General features: G+C 43.7%; 1 protein-coding gene and 1 long non-coding RNA gene across 2 annotated transcripts; one reads left to right on the top strand and one right to left on the bottom strand.

Annotated features, from left to right (window-relative positions):
* Nucleotides 1-12,053: 12,053 nt before the first annotated feature.
* On the bottom strand, nucleotides 12,054-13,113 carry LOC102081884 (uncharacterized). The gene is made up of 3 exons (XR_003218877.1): nucleotides 12,875-13,113; nucleotides 12,323-12,710; nucleotides 12,054-12,118 (listed from the first exon to the last, which is right to left on the bottom strand). It is a non-coding gene; the product is annotated as an uncharacterized LOC102081884 (long non-coding RNA).
* Nucleotides 13,114-17,957: 4,844 nt separating this feature from the next.
* LOC112846060 (uncharacterized) lies at nucleotides 17,958-18,812 on the top strand (the record flags this gene model as incomplete). The annotated part of the gene is made up of 1 exon (XM_025905314.1): nucleotides 17,958-18,812. A coding segment is annotated over exon 1 (855 nt), but the record flags the coding sequence as incomplete, so codon positions are not given.
* Nucleotides 18,813-25,335: the final 6,523 nt, after the last annotated feature.

The raw sequence follows: 25,335 nt of genomic DNA, 5'->3' as shown, positions 1-25,335 counted from the left end.
TGTATACATAAGAAATGTACAATTTGATATTTAATATAATGATGCTCTCTATCATTCATTATTTCACATAAATGAAAATAAAGAATTTCAAAAATGAAAGAGAATAAAGTCCTTTCTGCTCTCAGTGATCTGTAGTTTGGTTGATGAACAAATCCATGTCCATGTAGTGGACGTCCCCCTCAGTGAGAGAGGCAGATATGAGCTGAAACACAGGAATCAAACCAGGGACGCTGCTGTTATGGAGCTGAACTGGAACCATTCAGACACTGAGGCCCTCTGAACACATTTTAATTACAGCTGTGCAGAGACACACTGATGACTGACTGGAACACTATGATTCACATTTTACATTAACACCATCCTCACAAATGGTTTATATATGGCCACTAGAGGGAGATGTTGGACTTTACATACTAACACAGATCCAAGCAGATCATCAGTGTTGCTTTCAGTTTCTTTTGGCATGCTGAGTATGTACTGTTCATGATAAAATGGTTGTTTACTTTATTTCAAATATAGTCAGAGTAACAATGAGATCTGGGCTCTTTGACTGCAGAGTCCAAGAGCTACTTTCTGATCAGGCTGTAATATTTCTACTATAAGCTGTTTATTCTAGAGACAGTGAATATATTTCATAAACACAGTCAGCAGTAAAAGTACAGTTTGATTACAGTCTGTACTTTGCTGATCCACAGACCAGCCAAGTTTTAGGTTTCCAGAGTCTCTTGCTTTTTTTTTTTTAAGCAAAACAAACGCTGTCAACCCAGCAAATGTATTCATACAGAATGTTTCTTTTTTTTTTTTTAAACATAGTTTAAGACATGCTTTTAGTGTTTGGGATACAGACCAAAGTGATGCTCATGAAATACAGCATGCATATATTTCCCATTTTTAGTTAGAAGGAGATTTTGTGTAGTTAAAAAAAGATGCTGACATACAAACTGAGAAATGGAGTTTATCTGTCTTGTACAGAGTCTATGTACAGTCTGTGGGTGGAGGATGATAAACAAAGATAATCACCATTAGCTGATAAATTAGCATTCCACACTCTATGCTAATTCTCATCCCATGGGGTCAGTCTCAAAATTATTTGAATGTTATGTTACTTATCTTGGGTCCTCTTGCCTCTCCAGCAGTTGCTTTGGACTGATTCTACATCACATAGCATCAAAATCAGCTGGTTAAACAGGCCTGAAAACTTTTATAGCCACTTAAAACAGTTGAATAATGATTAAAAACATTGAGTGCCAGTATATGCAAATCTTAAGTATTAGGTAATTGACAAAGTATGCAATGACAACAAGGATAAACAGAAGAGGAGGGAGTGAAGACTTAAATAAAGCTTCATTGATCCAAGAAAGGAAACGTCTGACTCTGCAGCTACATGCAACATATTCATGTGTTTGGTTTTATGATACTGCACACTCTAACACTCAGTGTTCATGATCCAGTCACATAGAGTACTGCTGAGCTATGATTCATAGTATTTTATATGTTCATCATCACATAAAGTGTTTCTGTTGTCAGTTGGCTCAGTATCTGTAATTATTCTGTAACAAACACACTCATTAATTAGGATATCATGAATCAGTGAGTGAGAACACTGAACTTCATGAACAACAGTTTTGTTCTTTAAACTAATTTCATAAAAATCCTGATGAACAGACACAGCAGCTCCCAGAGTCACACTATCACAGTCTGAACAGGTGTCATAATGTTAAAGACATCAAGCAGCACACAGGCTCAAGAGCCAGTTCTGTGAAAGTGTGGATTAACAGTGAGACCAAAGTTATTAAGTTACTGTTAGAAGAATTCTCTTATAAAGTGAGACACTCAGAGTAATGAGCTTTAACTGTCATGGATCGGCTGTGTGGCAGGCAGGGAGTGGACCCAAACGCAAGCTCGCGGAGGCAGGAATGAACTCAAAACGCAGCTTTATTGCTGGACAGGAAGACCATACAAACTAAACTGGAAACTAAACATATTGCACGGGGAAACACACGGCCATGTATGAGGGAGAACGCGACACAGAACTGAGGGAGACGCAGACATAAATACACAGGGGGTTAACGAGGGGAGTGGGAGCACACGAGGAACACAGGTGACACTGATAATCATAACAAGACGAGGCAGGAGCAAACGCAACACTGACGGGAGACTGTCAAAGTAAAACAGGAAGTACAGAGGTTCAGACAGGAGGAGAGAGAGCACGGGGAGAGCACAGACATAACGGGCTGGGGAAAACATGGAATAAAACACAAGGAGAGACGAGGGCTCACAGATACACAGAGGGGCACACAGGGGGTAAGAGTAACCAGGGGGAAAACACATAAGGAACAACGTAACAGAGCAGGAACCATGGCCTAAATACAGAACAACATACTAAAAATACAAGAACCAAAAATGCTGGGCCAACATGGCCCAGGATCATGACATCACCCCCCCCTCAAGGGCTGGCCCCTGACAGCCGAAACCCAAGAACCGAAAGACAAGAAAAAAACAAAACAACCCACCCAGGGCGGGAGGCGGGGGACCAGAACGGAGGGAACGAAAACCAAACAAAACACAAGGAGCAGGGAACCAAAACTGAGTCCACAAATACACAAAACAGGTCAAAACAGGGAGCAAAGTCCAAAAAGGGCAGAAGGTCAACCCAGGAGGCGACGGCAGAAAAGTTCACAGTTCGGCTGTTCCGGAGGCCGGCCATGTGAAAAGTGGCAGTGGCAGCAGAACGGGTCCGGAGGCCGACCGCGTGGAAGACGGCGGCGGCAGCAGAACGGGTCCGGAGGCCGACCGCGTGGAAGACGGCGGCGGCAGCAGAACGGGTCCGGAGGCCGACCGCGTGGAAGACGGCGGCGGCAGCAGAACGGGTCCGGAGGCCGACCGCGTGGAAGACGGCGGCGGCAGCAGAACGGGTCCGGAGGCCGACCGCGTGGAAGACGGCGGCTCTCAAGCGTCGGGCGTACTGGTCGAGGCTTGGTGGGCACAGGACCAGACGAGGTAGGACCGGACGGTGGCGTGGCAGCCACAGGCGACGATGGGGCCGGACCAGGCGACGGCGAAGCAGATGCAGGGGCCGGACCAGGCGACGGCGAAGCAGATGCAGGGGCCGGACCAGGCGACGGCGAAGCAGATGCAGGGGCCGGACCAGGCGACGGCGAAGCAGATGCAGGGGCCGGACCAGGCGACGGCGAAGCAGATGCAGAGGCCGGACCAGGCGACGGCGAAGCAGATGCAGAGGCCGGACCAGGCGACGGCGAAGCAGATGCAGAGGCCGGACCAGGCGACGGTGAATTGGACCCTCCAGCAGAGACGAGGAGCGGCTGGAGAGCTTCTCCTGAACCCCCAGCGGAGACGAGGAGGTGCTGGCCGGGCTGACCAGAGCCGCCAGCGGAGACGAGGGACGGCTGGAGAGGTTCTCCTGAACCTCCAGCGGAGACGAGGAGGTGCTGGCCGGGCTGACCAGAGCCTCCAGCGGAGACGAGGAGCGGCTGGAGCGGTTCTCCTGAACCCCCAGCAGAGACGAGGAGCGGCTGGAGCGGTTCTCCTGAACCCCCAGCAGAGACGAGGAGCGGCTGGAGCGGTTCTCCTGAACCCCCAGCAGAGACGAGGAGGTGCTGGCCGGGCTGACCAGAGCCGCCAGCGGAGACGAGGGACGGCTGGAGCGGTTCTCCTGAACCGCCAGCGAGAAGAGGTGCAGAGCCAGCAGGTGCGGAGACCTCTGGCTCAGTGGACGCCAACTGTAGCTGCACAGGGCACGCAGTCGGCTTGGGATGCGACGGCTGGGGCTGTGCAGTGCAAACAGTCTGTCCAAGCTTTGTCAGTACCACGCAGTCCTCAGCTGGCTGAGTGGGCTCACAAGAGCTTCTAGCAGAGGGTGGCAGTAACTGAACGGGTTGCAGAGCCACTAACTGAGCTGGTGACAGAGTTAATGACTGAGCTGATAACTGAACAGGCGATGGAGCAAGAAACTGAGGTGGCAACAGAGCAAATGACTGAACAGGTAATGGAGCTGATAACTGTGCTATAGACTGAGCTAATGACTGCGCTATGGACAAAAGTGCAAGTTGTAGCGGTGGTTGCAGTGATGGTGGATCAGCAGGTAGTTGAGCTGGTGACTGAGCAGGTGTCTGAGTCTTGGCTGCTCTCCTCCGGGGAACAGGAACGGGTGCAGGGCCTGGCCGAACACCAACCATCCCCACCCGAGGAACAGATACGGGTGCAGGGACGAACTGGGCTCTTGCAGCCTTAACCCTGGGGGCCGGCGTAGGTGCAGGAGCTAGCTGGACCTCTGCTGCTCCCACCCGAGGAACTGAGACGGGTGCAGGAGTCGGCAGGGTCACAGCTGACCTCACCCGGGGAGCCGGAACAGGTGCAAGCAACGGCTGGGTGTCCATCAACCCCACCCGAGGTGCAGGTACGGGTGCCGGGATGAATGGAGCCTCTGCCAAGCTGGAGACAGATGCAGGGACCAGCTGGACCTCAGCCACCCTCACCCGAGGAACTGGTACGGGTGCAAGGGGAAGCTGGGCCCGAGCTGCCCTGGGTACAGGAACTGGAGGTGGAGAGCGAAGCACAGGAACAGTTACAGTCACTGGGTAAACGAGGTTAGTGGTGCCGAACACAGTACTAGCAATCAGCGACTTATGGTGGGCTGATTTCAGCAACTCTGCTGTTCTTAAGCTGTCCATCTTATAGTTAGCAGTCTTAGGAAGAGTGAGTTCAGGAACAGTCACAGGTACTGGAGAATTCACACAAGCAGTGTCTGGACAACCTGGATATGAAATAACACTACACACAGTCGTACAAGACGTGGCACACATGGAGTCCATGAAACTTGGCTGAAAAGCATGGCGCACAGAGTTAAACTGACACAACCGGGGAACAGAAAAGTTAACCTGTGCAACCAGCTCTGCAGTGCTCAAACCAAATTCTTTTGCCATTTTATGTATAGCAGACAAAACCTTACGGCTCTTAACGTTAGCAGGCATCGAATGCACAGTTGAAATGAGTCCACAAGGAAAAACAGAAACAGAGTCAGGCTTAGCAGGCACGGGAGAAGGTGAGGTTACACAGGTAGCGTCCGAGTTAGCACTGTCAAGTTCTGGTACAGAAAAAACCACAGCCTGAGAAATCGATGGAGGAACACTGGGAGTCACAGATACAAGAGCTGGTTTAAAGATTAAACTGTTCATAGCAGAGGAATGGCTAATAGTCTCTGTGTCACCTGGCTCAGGCAGAATGCTAGGAGTAGACGTTAAATTGGCTTGCTCAAAAACACAGGCCTCATTCACAGTGAATCTTTGAGGGGCCGAGAGAGCAGTGGCTGGTTGAGAAGTTGGCTGAGGAATATCAGAAATGTCTAAAGACAAAAAAGGCTGGAACATGAGACAGTCACTAGAAGGAGCATCACCTGGAGAACACTCAGTCTCAGATGGTTTGTGCTGATCATCATGCACGGTTGCATCTAGAGCTGATGATGGTGGTGGTGTGTGGCTGAGCTCAGACTGGGAGACCTCTGAATGTACAGGCTGAGTAAAACAGCTCTGCGGGGCTACCATGCTGGTGGCAGTATGTAGCGGAGTCTGGTGTGGAATAACAGTCTTAGGTTCAGCTAACTCTACAGGTGAAACATTCATACTAGCTAACTCAGAGGAAACACTGCGAGCATTACAAAAGTCTGAGGGCTCAGAAACACAAAGACTACTAGTGAGAGCAACAGGTGAATTATCTGACACGGAGGTTCCTCGCTGTATAGTGTCTCTAGAGTTCAAACACAAAATGGCAGAATTGTCTGAGTTAGGCTGCACAATATGCCCTGAGGGCCGAACAGTGCTACTCACAGTGGGGGATAAGTCATGGAGTCCGGGATTAGAAAGCTTGGGCTGAGTGTGTGGAGCACAGTCACTCTCTCCCACGAGTGCAGCCTGCTTGGCTGTACGGGAGCGACGGCGGCGTGAACGCCGTTTTCGCCGAGAAGGGGGAGGAGACGAGCCAGGCCGCGAATCCTCCAGCGGACCGGGCTGAATGTCCTCCGACTCTTTATACTGGAGCGGCTGCTCCGGGCGGATGCGTACGGTGGAGATGAGGAAGTCCTGGACGTGGGGGTGTAGCGCGCCGAACAGCCATGGGAGTCCGGACACCATCCTCTGTAAACGGATGGCTATTGTCTCCCGATACTCCGCACCTGGCAGCGCTGCCCACTCCTGACAGTGATACTCTACTGTATAGATTAGATCCTCCTGGAGCTCAGCGGAGGGATTGTGAGCTGCTGGGTCCATGACGTGGTCGCGTTCTTCTGTCATGGATCGGCTGTGTGGCAGGCAGGGAGTGGACCCAAACGCAAGCTCGCGGAGGCAGGAATGAACTCAAAACGCAGCTTTATTGCTGGACAGGAAGACCATACAAACTAAACTGGAAACTAAACATATTGCACGGGGAAACACACGGCCATGTATGAGGGAGAACGCGACACAGAACTGAGGGAGACGCAGACATAAATACACAGGGGGTTAACGAGGGGAGTGGGAGCACACGAGGAACACAGGTGACACTGATAATCATAACAAGACGAGGCAGGAGCAAACGCAACACTGACGGGAGACTGTCAAAGTAAAACAGGAAGTACAGAGGTTCAGACAGGAGGAGAGAGAGCACGGGGAGAGCACAGACATAACGGGCTGGGGAAAACATGGAATAAAACACAAGGAGAGACGAGGGCTCACAGATACACAGAGGGGCACACAGGGGGTAAGAGTAACCAGGGGGAAAACACATAAGGAACAACGTAACAGAGCAGGAACCATGGCCTAAATACAGAACAACATACTAAAAATACAAGAACCAAAAATGCTGGGCCAACATGGCCCAGGATCATGACATTAACGCATTTATTTACTTGCAAGGAAGCAAAAGCATTCACAGTGAACGACAGCTGAGTTTTATTTATGCACTTCTTACAAAGTTATCCTGGGAACAGATGTGTGACACTCTCATAGAAAACAGTTACACAGTGTCCATGAGTCTAACTGTGCTTTGGATGACAGATAGCACAGGAACCACAACAAGACCTGAGAGACAGATTAGAGAGAGAGAGAGAGAGAGAGAGAGAGAGAGAGAGAGACATTCAGCTTACTGTAAAGAGTGCTGCGTAGCTCTAATTTCAGAGAGTCTTGCATAACTGTAACACTTTTTCTAGCACTTAGCTAATTTTACATTCACTCAATAATCTACACATACACAAGACAAATCATATAAACCAAAACATTTCACAAACAAAAATGAAGTTGCATGAATCATTCTTTCAAAAGCAAAAAAGTGCAAATCATTTCAAAACAAATCAACAGCTTTGTTTGTTGTAACAGAGGAATCCTCATAACTCACGTACTTGATACTGTTTGGTTAAAACACCCTAAAACCCCAGGATGCATTTTGACCCAGCATAACAGTAACATTTATTAATGTGAGGAGTAAGAACTATTTTTAATGCTAAAATATATTTTTGTTGTTATCCATGAAACTTCAAATGTATTTTTTACAACAAAAACAAATTTTAAAAAACTAAATCACTTTTTGGTTGATTAACATGCTTGTTTGTTTGTTTGTTTCCCTGACAACACTGAAGATGAACAAACACTGACAGACAGCACAGAGACACACTGACAGTCTGAACAGGTTTGATGATAATCAGAGAAATTTATCATCAAACCAACTCTGGACGTGTTTGATGTCTGTCTGTTGGATGATCAGATCATCTGTCTGTACCTGAATGTTCACTGACAACACAGAGTCTGAACAGCAGCAGGAGACTCAGAAAAACTGAGAAAAACTCAGACATTTCAAACAGGCTGCAGTTCATCAGGACGCTGGTATGAATCCTGCCTCTGTTGTTGTTTATGTTTTCTGTAGATCAAAAATCCAACAACAGCAACAAGAAGAAGAAGCACAGCAGAAACTGACAGACCGACTTTCCATCCTGATTGACCTGCAGGTAAGAAACAGAGGGGAGGTGTTCAGAAAAAACAAGCATAAAAAAACAGGAACAGAACAGAATAGCTCTTTATTGTTGTTGAACAAGTAAAACCAAATTGTGTGTGCTCCACACCAAATGTGCTGGAATAAAGTAGAAATAGCAGAGAGCAGGAATAGATAGCAAATGGGAGAAATATATATAACGACAAGAGAAAGGCACATATTAGAGAACAACATAGTTGCAGCAAAGTGCTTGAAAGTAGTGCAAAGAAAAGACTTGGTCCGAATGTGTGTGGCCTGAGTGATGATGGAGGTACTCAGACCGTGGCTCAGATCGGTGATATGGGTCTGCAAGAGTGGGATGTGGAGGGACAGTGTTTGTTAACAGTGCAAATGGCCGAGGGGAAGAAGCTGTTAGTGAGTGTGGAGGTGTGGGACTTGATAGACCTGAGGGGTCAACCAGAGGGCAGCGGGTCAAACAGGTGGTGGGCGGGGAACAAAGGGTCACCTGTGGTGGTCCTGGTCTTCCTGAGACAGGAGGATCTAGTGATGATCTCCAGGGGTTTCAGAGGGCAGACAATGATTTTTTGGGCAGTGGTAATTACCCTCAGTGCAGCTTTGTTCTCAGTTGTGGCCCTGTGATGCAAACACCCAGGCAGCAGGAGAACACACTCTCTGCTGAGGATGATCTGATATGGTCGTGTTGGTGTTGTTCCCAGATCATCATGAAAATGTTGTTCCAGGTTCAACATTGCAAGTGACCAATCACATTCTTGTAACGTTATTCTTTTGCGCGCCAAGCCATTCGTGCATTTATGAAATTCCAATTTTGCAAGGACAATATCAGTTCTGCTTACCGTTTATTAAAGGGTCAGAGTTAGGGTCCGTTGATCGGTGGACAGGGCGGTTTCTCGCAGCTTAAGTACAGTTTTTTGTTTTAAGGCGGTTTTTCCTGAAGTCGCAAAAGTATGAGGTCACAACATTCTGATTGGTCACTTGCAATGTTGAACCTGGAACAACATTTACTATGATGATCTGGGAACAACACCAACACGACGATATTAGATCGTGCCTCCACTGAGGAGCAGTAGAAGGCCAGCAGCAGCTTCTGGTCCAGGTTATTCTTTCTCAGGACAAAGAGGAAGTGCAGTTGCTGCTGGGCCTTGGTGTCCAGGTGAGATCAGTGGAGTTATGGGTGCCCAGAAACCTGAAGGTGGTGACAGATTCCAAGAATCCATCCATTTTCTTCCACTTATCCTGGGCTGGGCTGCGGGAGCAGCAGCTTTAGCAGAGAAGCCCAGACCTGGCCACCTCCTCCAGCCTTTCCAGAAGAGCACCAATGCATTCCCACGCCAGCCGATTGAATAATCTCTACAGTGTGTCCCAATTCTGCCCTGGGGCGTCCTCCCTGTGGGACATGTCCTGAACACCTCACCCAGGAGGCGCCCACGAGGCATCCTAGTCAGTTGCCTGAACCACCTCAGTAAGTAAGTAAAATTTTATTTGTATAGCACCTTTCAAGATAAAAATGACAAAAGCTGAGGAGTGTGATCCCCCTATAGATGGTCGGTCAGACTGACTGAGGCTGGAAGTCTCTGATCTAGGAGCAGGTGGCAGAGGGGATCTGAAGGTGATCCAGTTTGGTGTTGAGGATGCCTGAGATTATGGTGTTGAAGGCTGAGCTGTAGTCCACGAAGAGCATCCTAACATAGCTCTTCCTGGTCTCTATTTGGCTCAGTGTTCTGTGAAAGGTGTTGATGATGAGACAAGATGGCAGTTCGTACGGTTCGTATGCAGTGGCACAGAACTCCCAACTACTGTGCACCTTTGTTGTATTTTTGATACCGTTGCTGCATTTTCCTGCAACACAATGATCACTTTCAGTCATTAGGAACTAATAGAAGTTGCCCACCACCGGAACTTGGACTTGGACTTCAGACAGACAGGATCCTACCCGAGATTGTAAAATCACCATGTGCTGTGTGGGTTAGTTTGGGAACAGACGGCACAGGGAGATAAAATAAAAGCAGGATGCAGAGCTGGCTATCATATCCAGCTGCAATAACAACATAATCACTTCCAACTTATAATCAGTAAACAGCAACCAGGAAGCAGCTTCACCTCTGATCACAGACACACTGAACTCTACTCACTCACCTGGAGGAACAAGATGCAGGTAGACACTGGTGATGAGACTTAAACTTTCTCTCTGTCTCTGAACACGACACTCATATGTTCCAATGTCATTAATCATCACATTCTTCAGAATCAAAGACACATCTCCATCCTTCATCTGTCTGTCCTGCAGATCCACCCGGTTCTTAAAAGATGGATGCTGCTCATCTGGATCAAACTGCGCATGCCTGTACAAAAGAACATGCTGTGGCTCCAGGTCAGCTCTGCTCCACTCTACAACTATGATCTTGTTGTTGTTGTTTGGAGCTCGACTTGTCAGAGTGACGTCCTGTCCAGACTCAGCTGTGATGTTTTTCTGGTCTGAAACAAGAAACAACACAGGAGAAAGGTTAAAGGTCAAAGTACAACTGTTCACTTCTGCAGCAGCCAAACAAACAAAAACACACCAACACATCACTTTTAATTTAAACATTTGATGAGCTGGGACAACATCCTCATTTAGATTTGACAATGCTGGATGGATTTCTCAGTTTAGATCATGCTTCATAATAAGTGCCCAAATGCAGGACTTGTTTCTAGAAGGATGTTAGTTAGAGTCATCAGTTCAAGCAGATGATGTTCTTTAGGATCATTTGTCACCTTTGTAGCAGCTTCATGTTTGTTACAGTTCAGCCATGATTGTTTGTGTAACTCCTGCTTATATGTTGTAGATTGTAGCTGCTTTAATCCACAAAGAGCAGAAAAGCATCAGAAGCAGCAGCAGGTCAGCTGATCACAGCCTGAACACAAAGAAAACAAATCTACTGGAGCTCACAACACTGGTTATTATGGGACTCTTTCAGAGGACACTTTCCCCACACTGCACAGCTACACCTGAACTTCAGCTTCCTCCACCTAAAACTCCAAATTTAACCCTTATTATTCATAAACAAACATAATGTGTGAGAGAAAGCAGCCTCTCATTATAAGACACTGTGAGTCTCTGCATGCTGCCTTTATGGAGCTACAGCTGTTTGTATACACTGAACAAAAAGCTTTGTAGCTGTATACTGACTCCTGACACTACAACACATCACACTGACACACACAGCCTCCTGTTTCCTTCTCACACACAAAGAAACAGTCAGGATGAAAACTGGTCTCAGGGAAATATGTTTAATATGCAGCCAATACTTCCTGTTTTATGTCAAAGTTAAATCTCACCTGCAGAGACGAACACGACAAACATCAAAGTGAATGATGTAATTACAGCTGACATTTCCATGTTCTCGATCTGACTCTTAGCTTTTTCTAAATGTCTCAGTCTGTCATGAGATTAAAATTTAGGCTTAAAAAAGCAGTTGGATCAGTAACGTTTGTTTTCAGGAAGTTGTGTCATTGTGACGTTTGGTACGCTGCACTGCGGGGTCGAGCAGAAACAAGTGCGTCACAACAGAAGAGGTGAAGTCGAAAGAAAGTTTTATTGCTTCTGTTCTTGAACCATCCTGGCAGGAAAGATCTGAACCTGTTTCATGTGTCAGTCGTCATGTATGAACAGTTTGTGTCTTTGAAGCAGACGTTTGTTTTGTCTCTGCACCGAGTTTGTTTCCCACAGCAAGTTTCAAGCTCACATCCTGCTCCACCTCTTCCTGCTACGATTTAGCTTCAGCTCCGAGGTCGGAGGTCTGTGTCTGCCGAGCAGCTTATCAAACAACACCACGACATAACTGTGACTAACCTGAGAACCAGCAGCAGCCTGCACCAGTTTACAAAACCAGTAGCCTGTGTAAATCACCAGTTCATCCAGTGCTGTCCAATTTAAAGAACAAAGAATCACCAGTTTTAGAATTTGAAGTTTTCTGCTAAATTTCCTCCTTTTCTATGGAGGTGAATTGTAAACTGAAACCTTCAAACAGATTTTTTAAGCTTAAAAGAGTAAAAGTGAGTTTTAGAAACAGAAAGAAAAACTTACTGTTGTTCTGAAGGACGTCTGGGACCCTCAAAGGCCTCTGTGGTCATCAGGGTGGAAAATCTGAAAGAAAATAAAACACATTAGATTTCTGTGTCTCTGTCACAGCTGCATCACAGACACGGACGTCCACACAGACCCACCAGCCTCGTGTCTCCTTCACACACACAGACAAACTGAATCAATATGAAAATAATTCTTTGAGAAATATTATTAATAATTTAACCAGAGTGACACTCAGTTTGTTTTCTAACAGTTAAATCTCACCTGCAGAGACAAACATGAAGACTCCATCAAACATCAGCAAAGTGGAGCAGAGTGACGCAGTTACAGCAGACATGTCCGTGTTCTCTGTTTCTGCTGATCTGACTCTTAGTTTGTCCTAAATGTCTGAGTCTGTTGGTATTTTCACTCAATAACTGAACCTGAGTTTAAATCTGACGACACAAGATTAAATTTAAGGTTTAAACAAAGCTGAAAGTCACTGACTGTTAGAACAGATCTGTCGTTCAGCCGCTCGGTCAAACTCCACACTTACAGGATGCAACGTCTCGTACGGAAGTGACGTTGGAGTCACGTTTGATGCGTTGGACCAATAAAATTTGAATTATCGATCAATGATTTCATGGTTCAGGATTTACAGGGTTAACGTCCACTAGAAAGGAAATGACATTTTAAATGAAGTCTCACTCAGTTTTGAAACAGTTTTTCTGTTCAAACATTTTTGTGGGTGGATGTTAACCAACCTGTAACCATGACAACTGAAACTTTTTACCTAAAAGACTGAAAATGATGTTAGAAAAAGACACAAACACTTACTGTTGTTCTCAAGAAATCTGTTAAATCCTCAAACACTCGTCTGATCATCAGGATGGAACAAAAATCCATATAAAGATAAAAAGTGTGAGGTTGGTATAATCCATCTGCTTTCTCTGTAGGTCAAAAGGAACCTACTGAAGGTTTATTCAACACAAGCAATTAGAAGAAATAGTAAATTAAAATACTCTGCAGGTGAACTCGACTGTGTACAACCAGCTGAACTAACCTGTCTATCGTTTTGCTTTGACTTCCTGTTTTACAGACATCTCTTTGCAAAACCATCCAACCGACAGTCGACCACAATTGCAAAGTGACAGACGAATTAAAGTAACAGGAAATGAACCTGTAGAGAAAACCTTCCACTCTGTCTGTCAGTTAATTGAGATAAACTTGTTCTAATGAATAAAGTCAAAGGTCATGACCTCCTGCACAGCTGTTCTGCAGAACTTTGTCCACCTTTGATTGTCTTTAAGTTGTGTTGGAGCCACAGAGAGCAAATCTTTGTTCTTTATGGAGAACCAGTGAGGCTGTTTGGACTTTCCTATGAAACATCAGTGCAGGAGTCTCTCAGTACATCTGTTTACAGTGAGGGACAAAGAAGCAGCAGAAACACACACAGAGAAAACATGTAGAGACAGGCAGCAGCAAATAGTCTGCAGAGAGAGAGAGCATGCAGCGCTGCAGCACTTCCTGGAAATCACATGATTGTAATCGTCTAAACAGCTAAAAGAGCTCATTAACACTTAATGTTGTTCTGAAGGGTCTCTGAGACCCTCAAACACTCTTCTGATCATCAGGATGGAAAAACAGTTTTGGAAGTTTTATTCCACACAAAGAAAAGTTTTTGAAAAATTTAAATAGTTCTTTAGAAAGCAACAAGTTCAAATCTGTGGGTAAACTGCACTGTGCTCCAAGTCACCATAGACCAACCTCCTGTTATCTCCCTTTGATGTTATGTCTATACAGACACGTCTTATATCTGCAGTGCCATCACATTAGCAGCCACATCTGTTTCCACCTGCTGTAAGCTCACATATCTGAGTAACAAATCCCACATATACAAAAGTGTAGCTGACCCTGAAATATGTGTGTGGGTTGCCATGACAACAGTAGAAGAGCGTCTGAGATCGTTATATTGTTTTTTATTTGTTTTCTTTATTTGGTACTCATGTTTATGTATTATATACTTGTGCACTTTGTGAAAAGAAATAAGTGGCTGAGATGATGTCATATGTGCTATTGATAGTATCTTACTTGTTTCTAGTTTTCACGGTGCGCTGTGATTGTGAGAGGAATAAAAAGGAACTGTGGACATGAAGCGTGGATTCTTTTGACCAGAGTAGATACACAAAGCAACAGGAAGTGAAATTGTTTCCATAAAACAGGTTGAACAGATGTCCAGAGACAATGCCCTGCTCTGTTTGTGAATTTAGATCATCTTGGTCTGATTAATAAAAGTCAAAGGTCGTGGCCTCCTGTACAAACACAAAACAGAAAAAGGACAAGACTCTACAGGCCTCAGTGATCAGGGAAAATCTTGAAGTTCATGACACAGTTAGAAAAAGACTGCAAGCTGAAAGAAATCTCCATTGGCAGGTGAGATAAAGATCACTATTTTACATCTTTATAGTGAAAAAAAAAGAATATAAAAAATACTTGTATGTGCACGAATGTGTTAAGAAGTATATTTGATCGTTTGTTCTACTTTTTAAAATTTAATTATACAGTAAAACTGTTAATTTTCATTTGTTGCCTCAAGGCCACACTGTGGAGTTAGCCTAATTTTTTTCAGGCGATATAATAAATTTGCATATGTGTGTAGAGATATGTTTGTGTGCATTTATATGATCATAGTCAACGTTTTTTACTTCACAATCTACTGACGACCACAGGACATGGACGTAAAAAACCTTGTATGGAAGGAAATAAAGGGAATGTACAGTTGGGGACATTCCTTCAGAAAGTGAGGACAGTGAGCTTTCAGGGAGGGACAGTGAAGTGGATCCCTGAATCACGTTTGAGGGACACTTAGGAGTTCAGGGGTCAGTTGGTAAAGTAATTGTATGTGTGTGTGTGTGTGGGGGGGGGGGGGGGGGGGGGGGGGGGGAGCAAATCTGTTTACACAGTCACATTGTGAGGTCTCGCCTACTTTAAGGGGCCAAATTACAAAGTAAATCTTTAAATTTTATTACAAGCCTTTTTTATAAAATAACAACAAAATTAAAACAACTTAAATATTCTTTATAGTGCTGTTTTTTCTTTGTATAACATGTTAAACACAACATTGTGCTACACTCACTGAAATGTGACTCACTGAGTCTTTTTCTCAGGGAAATAATTTAAATGTCGATCTGATCTGCATGCACCTCTAAATGCCGACAATGACTTCAGCTGAACTTTTCTAAGGAAGACAACGGAAGCAATCAGAGACAGAGTCTGCAGTCAGTGATGCTGTACACAGTTTATCTTTGAGTTACCATGGTAATTCAAAGATGAACACACCATTATTCCCAGTTCAGTTTCAATGTATTCTTTTTTTTACTAGAGTGTTTTTTATGATGTTTTTACAAAGTAAACGTCTGAAGAGCTAAATCATGATGATTGTTCCAAACTAAAAAAATGAAACGATGCACAGAAAATTCAGCAGCAGCTACTAAATCACCAAAGTGTTTCCAGCTGCCCTCCTGTGATGGCTGCAGTTACAGCCACACAGTTGTAAAATCAGTGAGGAGTTGGTTATGTTAGTTTCAGTTAGGTTTTGTGTGTTTTACCCCTTTTTGTGTTTTTGTGGGCTGATCAGCCACTATTTATATTCCCCTTTGTCTCTTAGTTAGGTCCGTTTGTTTGAGTTATCAGCATTGTTTGTTGTCAGCTTTGAGTAGAGTTCTGTTATTTTGACCTAGTGATGGCCAAATGAAGCTTCCTGAAGCATGAAGCTTGTGTTGAAAAAGGGATCATTACTAGAAGCTTTAAAACACAGTCCTCTCTGGTGACATCTGGTGGCCAAAAATATGAAGAGCAGCTTGAATCTACAACAAAAAACCCCAAAACGAACTGCTTCACTATGACTCTACAGAGTGGAGTTCTGTCTGATATTGGGCCTCCATTGTGTTGCTTTGAACATGTATTTTTGGTGTGTGTGAAAAAGATTGTTGTTCATTTCTTTAATAAATAATTTTGATCAATAAACTTTCCTTGTTTAAACATTCACCATGGTGTGCTCTTTCTTAACTTCTTGATTTTGGTAATATAATAATTGAAAAATACATATAATAATGTACAACACATGGAGTATGCTTCTGCTCTGAGGTCCCGCCTCCAGGTATTTATGCAATTAATCACTGGACAGGTATGTTTATAAATAATATATATTAGGCCAATTTTCTTACATATTTTGACCTGGAGGTAGAATTGATTATGAACTGTAAAAGGAAAATGCTTCTGAACTTGCAAAGTAAAAATACGATGCATTTAAGGTAAGCCTGTTTCATTTCTTTTAAGAAGAGGATTTGTTTCACTGTGCGATGGCCGACTCTGTTTCTTTTCATGGAAATCCTCTCACATGGGACAGGAGAGGCTGGAGTGCACAGAAACTGCAATGCAAGTTGGTAGAAGTGCAGTTATACAGTCGTTCTGGGTCCCACAGACTAAACAAAGAATAAACAAATGAAATTGCTGCACATTTTGTAGAATAACATCTTAAGGTTGTTTTAAAAATAAAAATGTCTTTATTATATTAAATGTTTGTCAAATGGTGTTTCTAATGTGAAAAGCAGATTTTTTAACATTTTAAGTTTTTCGTGTTTTTAGATAAAATAAACCCAAAACAAAAGTAAACAACAATAACTGAACTGAAAGACTGACCAACATCAACTCAAAATACTCCCACATGACAGAACCTCCTCTCTTCCTCGCTGGCTCCATATCTCAGTAGAATGATCAGTGATTCGCTATCTCTCACTATCAAAACACTCCAGAAATCACGCAAATGATTCACTTCCCTAAAAACCACTGAATCAGTTACGTTCTAAACGAAGCCTCAGACGTCACTGATCACGTGACTCTGGCCAAACAAATGCAATGTCTGTTCTCTATGCCATGTCAGATCGTTATTGCAATGGAGGGAGGCGGGAATGGTGGAATTTGGCTCCTCTGGCTCCAACTCACCTCTTTCCTTAAGCAGGTTTTTTTAATGTGTGCGAGACATGAATGATGGGCCCTGGTCAGTCAGTATGTTTCAGGCTGACGACTTGGAAGATGACCTGAAACAGCACCTGCACCAGACTCTTTGCTGAAATGGTGCATACGGGCACTGGTTGAAGATATGTGTGCATTTCAGTGAAATAGCCTGATGAGGTCCATCCCAACGCATTCAAACCTCCATTTTTTTGTAGGGGTGCAAAAGCACTTTTAGAAAGACACTCCCGGGAGAACTCACACCAACAGTGTGCATCCGCTCGATTGCCCGGTCAATAAATCAGGCCATTACTCACTCCAGAGTTTAATCATATCCCGTATGCCTTTGCATGAGGTTATCATGAGGAAAATCCTTTCCCGGCAGCTTTTAGGCACCAAGAATTGTGTGTGTTACTCTTCTGTGCGAGTGTCATAACTCAGTTGATGAAGCTTATCTTTCATTAATACAAATTATTTATTATATTTGCAGCACTATGGGATATTTATAAATGTCACCTTGCACACATCTGACCTCCACCCACTCTGCTTCCTGCACTGCGCCCAGCTGAACCAGGGTTTAGTGGAGCAGAGTCCACTTGCTGCCCAAATCCACCATCACCTGATGTATATCCCCTGACGGCGCTGTCACTTGGTGTTCGCTCGCTCTGTGGTATAGTATCACTTCCTGTTCCTGCTCAAACACAGTGGTGTTTCTGAGTAGCTTTTCTGCTTAGCAATTTAATTTAAATCTTTTGATACATCCCTTTTTCATAGTATAATCTTAACGTGCTTCATCTGAATCACCCTTTCTGTGTACTCACTACCTAATTTATAGCCAAAGTATTCACTCACTGTCTCTTTACTGTTTCGCTAGCTTAGCTTAGCTCGTAGCCGACTCGTTAGCACCATGGCTACTTCACCTGTCCCTCCTGCACTTTCCTGCTCATTGTGTCAGATGTTTAGTTACTCCTCGGCCTCCTTTAGCAGTAATGATACCTGTAATAAATGTAGCATATTTGCAGCTCTGGAGGCCAGGATTACTGAATTGGAGACTCGGCTTCGCACCCTTCATTCACCCGTAGCTAGCCAGGCCCCTGTAGCTGGTGCAGCCGAAGATAGCGTAGGCCCCGCTAGCTGTTCCCCGGCAGACCCCAAGCAGCTGGGGAAAGAGGGCGGCTGGGTGACGGTGAGGAGGAAGCATAGTCTTAAACTGAAGCCCCAGGTACACCACCAACCTGTTCATGTGTCTAACCGTTTTTCCCCACTCGGCGACACACCCGCCGGGGGTCAAACTCTGGTAATTGGTGATTCTGTTCTCAGACATGTGAAGCTAGAGACACCGGCAACCATAGTCAATTGTCTTCCAGGGGCCAGAGCAGGCGACATTGAAGGAAATTTAAAACTGCTGGCTAAGGGTAAACGTAAATACAGTAAGATCATAATTCACGTCGGCAGTAATGACACCCGGTTACGCCAATCGGAGGTCACTAAAATCAATATTGAATCGGTGTGTAACTTTGCAAAAACAATGTCGGACTCTGTAGTTTTCTCTGGTCCCCTCCCCAATCAGACCAGGAGTGACATGTTTAGCCGCATGTTCTCCTTAAATTGCTGGCTGTCTGAGTGGTGTCCCAGAAACGATGTGGGCTTCATAGATAATTGGCAAACCTTCTGGAGGAAACCTGGTCTTGTTAGGAGAGACGGCATCCATCCCACTTTGGATGGAGCAGCTCTCATTTCTAGAAATATGGACAAATTCATTAAACCCCCCAAAATATGACTATCCAGAGTTGGGACCAGGAAGCAGAGTTGCAGTCTTACACGCCTCTCTGCAGCTTCTCTCCTCCTGCTACCCCCCCAAAAACCCATCTCCATTGAGACTGTGTCAGCTCCCAAAAAGACAAAAAACAAACTAAAAACCAGCAATAAACAACTTAAACATAAAAAATCACAAAGAAAGAACAATACAGTATCCACATCTGAACCAAAGAGTAAAACAGTGAAATGTGGATTATTAAATATTAGGTCTCTCTCCTCCAAGTCTCTGTTAGTACATGACTTAATAATTGATCAACAAATCGATTTACTCTGCCTTACAGAAACCTGGTTGCAGCAGGATGAGTATGTTAGTTTAAATGAATCAACACCCCCGAGTCATTCTAACTACCAGAAATCCCGAAGCACAGGCCGAGGGGCGGTGTGGCAGCAATTTTTCACACCAGCCTATTAATTAACGAAAGACCAAGACAGACTTTTAATTCATTTGAAAGCCTGATTCTTAGCCTCGTCCACCCCAGCTGTAAAACTCAGAAACCAGTCTTACTTGTTATCATCTATCGTCCACCTGGGCCTTACACAGAGTTTCTCTCTGATTTCTCAGACTTTTTATCTGATTTAGTGCTCAGCTCAGATAAAATAATTATTGTGGGTGATTTTAACATCCATGTAGATGCTAAAAATGACAGCCTCAACATCGCATTTAATCTGTTACTAGACTCAATTGGCTTCTCTCAAAATGTAAAAGAACCCACCCACCACTTTAATCACACTCTAGATCTTGTTTTAACGTATGGCATAGAAACTGAATATTTAACAGTGTTTCCTGAAAACCCTCTGCTGTCTGATCATTTCCTGATAACATTTACATTTACAATAATTGATTACACAGCAGTGGAGAGTAGACTTTATCAAAGTAGATGTCTTTCTGAAAGTGCTGTAACTAAGTTTAAGAATATAATCCACCCACTGTTATCATCTTCAATGCCCTGTACCAACATAGAGCAGAGCAGCTATCTGAACGCTACTCCAACAGAGGTCGATTATCTTGTTAATAATTTTACCTCCTCACTACGTACGACTCTGGATACTGTAGCTCCTGTGAAAACTAAGGCCTCAAATCCAAAGTCCCTGACTCCGTGGTATAATTCTCAAACACGTAGCCTAAAGCAGATAACTCGTAAGCTGGAGAGGAAATGGCGTGTCACAAATTTAGAGGATCATCATTTAGCCTGGAGAAATAGTTTGCTGCTTTATAAGAAAGCCCTCCGCAAAGCCAGAACATCTTACTATTCGTCACTGATTGAAGAAAATAAGAACAACCCCAGGTTTCTCTTCAGCACTGTAGCCAGGCTGACAAAAAGTCAGAGCTCTACTGAGCCAACCATCCCTTTAACGTTAACTAGTAATGACTTCATGAACTTCTTCACAAATAAAATTTTTATCATTAGAGAAAAAATTACCAATAATCATCCCACAGATGTAATATTATCTACAGCTACTCTTAGTACCATCGATGTTAAGTTAGACTCTTTTTCTCCAATTGATCTTTCTGAGTTAACTTCAATAATTAATTCCTCCAAACCATCAACGTGTCTTTTAGACCCCATTCCTACAAAACTGCTCAAAGAAGTCCTGCCATTAATTAATTCTTCGATCTTAAATATGATCAACCTATCTCTAATAATCGGCTATGTACCACAGGCCTTCAAGCTGGCTGTAGTTAAACCTTTACTTAAAAAGCCATCTCTAGACCCAGCTGTCTTAGCTAATTATAGGCCAATCTCCAACCTTCCTTTCATATCAAAAATCCTTGAAAGAGTAGTTGTCAAACAGCTAACAGATCATCTGCAGAGGAATGGCTTATTTGAAGAGTTTCAGTCAGGTTTCAGAGCTCATCACAGCACAGAAACAGCTTTAGTGAAGGTTACAAATGATCTTCTTATGGCCTCTGACAGTGGACTCATCTCTGTGCTTGTCCTGCTAGACCTCAGTGCTGCGTTCGATACTGTTGACCATAATATCCTATTAGAGCGATTAGAACATGCTGTAGGTATTACAGGTACTGCACTGCAGTGGTTTGTATCATATCTATCTAATAGACTCCAGTTTGTACATGTAAATGGAGAGTCCTCTTCAGACACTAAGGTCAATTATGGTGTTCCACAGGGTTCAGTGCTAGGACCAATTCTATTTACATTATACATGCTTCCCCTAGGCAACATCATTAGAAGACATAGCATAAATTTTCACTGCTATGCAGATGACACGCAGCTCTATCTATCCATGAAGCCAGGTAACACACACCAATTAGTTAAACTGCAGGAATGTCTTAAAGACATAAAGACCTGGATGGCCGCTAACTTTCTGCTTCTTAATTCAGATAAAACTGAGGTTATTGTACTCGGCCCTGAAAATCTTAGAAATATGGTATCTAAGCAGATTCTTACTCTGGATGGCATTACCTTGGCCTCCAGTAACACTGTGAGAAACCTTGGAGTCATTTTTGACCAGGACATGTCCTTCAATGCACATATTAAACAAATATGTAAGACTGCTTTCTTCCATTTGCGCAACATCTCTAAAATTAGAAATATCCTGTCTCAGAGTGATGCTGAAAAACTAGTTCATGCATTTATTACTTCCAGGCTGGACTACTGTAATTCACTATTATCAGGAAGTCCTAAAAACTCGCTGAGAAGCCTTCAGCTAATCCAAAATGCTGCAGCAAGAGTACTGACAGGGACTAGAAAGAGAGAGCATATTTCTCCTGTTTTGGCTTCCCTTCATTGGCTTCCTGTTAAATCCAGAATTGATTTCAAAATCCTGCTCCTCACATACAAGGTCTTAAATAATCAGGCCCCATCTTATCTTAATGACCTTGTAGTACCATATCACCCTATTAGAGCACTTCGCTCTTGCACTGCAGGCCTACTTGTTGTTCCTAGAGTATTTAAAAGTAGAATGGGAGGCAGAGCCTTCAGTTTTCAGGCCCCTCTTCTGTGGAACCAACTTCCAGTTTGGATTCGGGAGACAGACACTATCTCTACTTTCAAGATTAGGCTTAAAACTTTCCTTTTTGCTAAAGCATATAGTTAGGGCTGGACCAGGTGACCCTGAATCCTCCCTTAGTTATGCTGCAATAGACGTAGGCTGCCGGGGATTCCCATGATGCATTGAGTTTTTCCCTTCCAGTCACCTTTCTCACTCACTATGTGCTAATAGACCTCTCTGCATCGAATCATATCTGTTATTAATCTCTGTCTCTCTTCCACAGCATGTCTTTCATCCTGTTTTCCTTCTTTCACCCCAACCGGTCGCAGCAGATGGCCCCGCCCCTCCCTGAGCCTGGTTCTGCCGGAGGTTTCTTCCTGTTAAAAGGGAGTTTTTCCTTCCCACTGTCGCCAAAGTGCTTGCTCATAGGGGTCATATGATTGTTGGGTTTTTCTCTGTATTTATTATTGTGCTATCTACTGTACAATATAAAGCGCCTTGAGGCGACTTTTGTTGTGATTTGGCGCTATATAAATAAAATTGAATTGAATTGAATTGAATTGAATTGACACCGGGGCACTGCACACCTTCTCCTCAAATTATTTTAATGTAACACTGAGATCTAGCAGATTTCTTGTATTTTAGAATGGGAAGTTTTGCTTTTCCTGATTATTGTTCGTCCTCTGAGGCGACAGCAGAGTAAGAAATATGTCAGCAGGACAAATGTGAAGAAACTCATCAGAAGGGAAGAGAAACAGTCAGTAAACACTAGATTCAGTCAAAGGAATTAAAGGAAAGAAGGAAAACTGTTGGATTCTGGAATTTCTTTTACTCATTTGTAGTCGGGCTGTGAGAAGTAGAGGTGCTGAGGCTGCAGCAGCACCACTGGTGGATGTTAGAGGCTGTGCATGAACTCAAACCTGCACTTCCTCTGTCATCCACCAGTGGGCTCTGCAGCTCCTCAGCAGCCATACTTCCTCTGACCTGGTGACCTTTCAGTCTAAAGATGGCTGCAGTGTGACCAGAAAGACTGAGGGCTGGTGGGATTTAAACAAATGAGGAACAGCTGGAGAAATTAAAGTGTCAGAATTTTCTATTTATGAACTTGACAAACTCATTTAGATGAACTGATGATACAGAATCAGGACATTTCAGCAACTCTACATCTTATTTTACAGAACATGATGATCTCAGTTAGTTTGAAGTGAAGACTTTTTCATATAAACATTACACTGAGAGAAAAACACCTTTATTTTATTTTATGCATCATTGTAGATTTTGTTGTTTCTTCTTACAGGAACAGACTCAGATCTCAGTTTGATCTCTCAGTCTGCTGCAGAGAGACGCTCTCAGTGAGCAGCTTTACTCTAAGGTTTTATCTGAGACTGATTGTTTCTTCCATCTGTTCTACATGCAGGAGGTTGGATCAGACCTGCTCAGTGGTTTGTTTGCACTGATTCCAGGTCAGATCAGCTCTGCATCACCTGGTTCAACAAGTCAGAAAACTTCAGATGTAAATAAACTTCCACAGACAGAAAACAAATGAATCAAGACTCAATTAAGAAAACCATTCAGTAATAATGTTTATAAAACTTTATTAGCAAAGAACAAACACATTTGACACATAACATACTAAAACTGCACAATCACCTAATGTATATAATAGATAATGTTCTTCCTCTCTCACCCCCTTTTGCACAACTATAGGAGCGTGTCAGGTTACATTTCACTGTGTGTTATACTTGTACAACTAAGCATCTGCCGAATAACAAATCTTTAATGAGCAGCTTCACATCCTTCCTTACTTCACAGGGTGAAGTGGAGAAAGCAGTGAAGATGCCGTGACAGAGAAATCTGCACCTCTGAGGTAAAATAAACTGAACAGTCTGAGGAGGATGCCAGAAAAGGCAGAGCTTTCTGAAATGTTTGCACTGGAGTGATGACTGATATCTTTGCTGCAGTGAACATCACCCTCACTGTGGCTCAGAGTAAGAAGGAAACAACTGGAGAACAAACAACCTGATGTGCAATTGATAAGAGAAGATAAGAGAAGATAAGATATGACAATGCTGGATGTATTTGAAATTAAAGAAAAAAACCCTCAGAATCTTTTAATTTAATATCTTATTGAAATGTATTGACTTTATCTCTGCCTTACAGTTTTTGACCATTGACCTTAAATAAATTATTATAAATAATAACAATAACAGCCAGTTTAAAGTTGTGTGTTTAAAGCTTCGTCTTAATGGTTCCTAAACCAACTCTGGACGTGTTTGATGTCTGTCTGCTGGATGATCAGATCATCTGTCTGTACCTGAATGTTCACTGACAACACAGAGTCTGAACAGCAGCAGGAGACTCAGAGTTCATGTGGAAAAAAACTAATCTGAAACAGGCTACAGTTCAACAGGAGGCTGTTATGAATCCTGACTCTGCTGTTGTTTATGTTTTTTTAGACCAGAAAACCAACAACAGCAGCAACAAGAAGCACAGCAGGAACACTCAGACCAGCGATGAGTCCAACAGATCCTCCTGCAGGTGAGAAACAGGTGTGAGGTGTCAGCTGTCAGGTAGGTGATGAGTGAAGAACAGAACAGAATCCATTTCCTCTTCAAACTGCTGTCAGACATTATCTACTGCACTCTGATCACATCACTCAGACCAGCTGCTTTCTACAAAGTCTCATCAACAACATCTTTAGAAACAAACATCAACAACCAGGAAGCAGCTTCACCTCTGATCACACACACACTCAACTCTACTCACTCACCTGGAGGAACGACAACCAGGTTGGTGCTGTTGATTAGTGTCATAGGTCCTCTCACTTGCAGGACGACATGACACTTGTATGTTCCAGTGTCATTAGTCGTCACGTTGTTCAGAATCAAAGACACGTCTCCATCCTTCATCTGTCTGTCCTGCAGATCCACCCGGTTCTTAAAAGATGGATGCTGGTTGTCTGAGTGAAGGTGATCATCCCGGTACAGAAGCACATATTCATCTCCCAGGTCAGCTCTGCTCCACTCTGCAGCACTGATGTTGTTGATCGGAGCTCGACATGTCAGAGTGACTTTACTCTGTCCAGACTCAGCTGTGATGTTCTTCTGGACTGAAAGAGGAAACAACAGAGCAGAGGTTAAAGGTCAAGGTACAACTGTTTGACCAAAACACCTATTGAGTGGACTCTACCAAGTATCCAACATCATGGGGAATTATTCATAAATGACTGGACTAATCTTTTTCTTTAACGTCTCAAACTCTACAAGCCTCATCAGCACAATATAGGTTGAAGTTCAGTACAAGTAGAAAAAGGCTGAAAAAATGCAAAGTTGGATCTGAACAGACAACTGGGGTGGAGACTGTCAGCCAGATCCCTGGCTACTGAGGCTGACTGAATTCACTTACATACAAGACAACTGGGCGATCGTGGCTCAAGAGTTGGGAGTTCGCCTTGTAGTTGGAAGGTTGCCAGTTCGAGACCCAGCTTGGACAGTCTCCGTCATTGTGTCCTTGGG

Source organism: Oreochromis niloticus, linkage group LG3 (assembly GCF_001858045.2).
Source record: "Oreochromis niloticus isolate F11D_XX linkage group LG3, O_niloticus_UMD_NMBU, whole genome shotgun sequence".
In the NCBI taxonomy this organism is placed as follows: domain Eukaryota; kingdom Metazoa; phylum Chordata; class Actinopteri; order Cichliformes; family Cichlidae; genus Oreochromis; species Oreochromis niloticus.
Note: the sequence above shows the minus strand (reverse complement) of the source record. Positions and strands in the feature narration are given on the sequence as shown.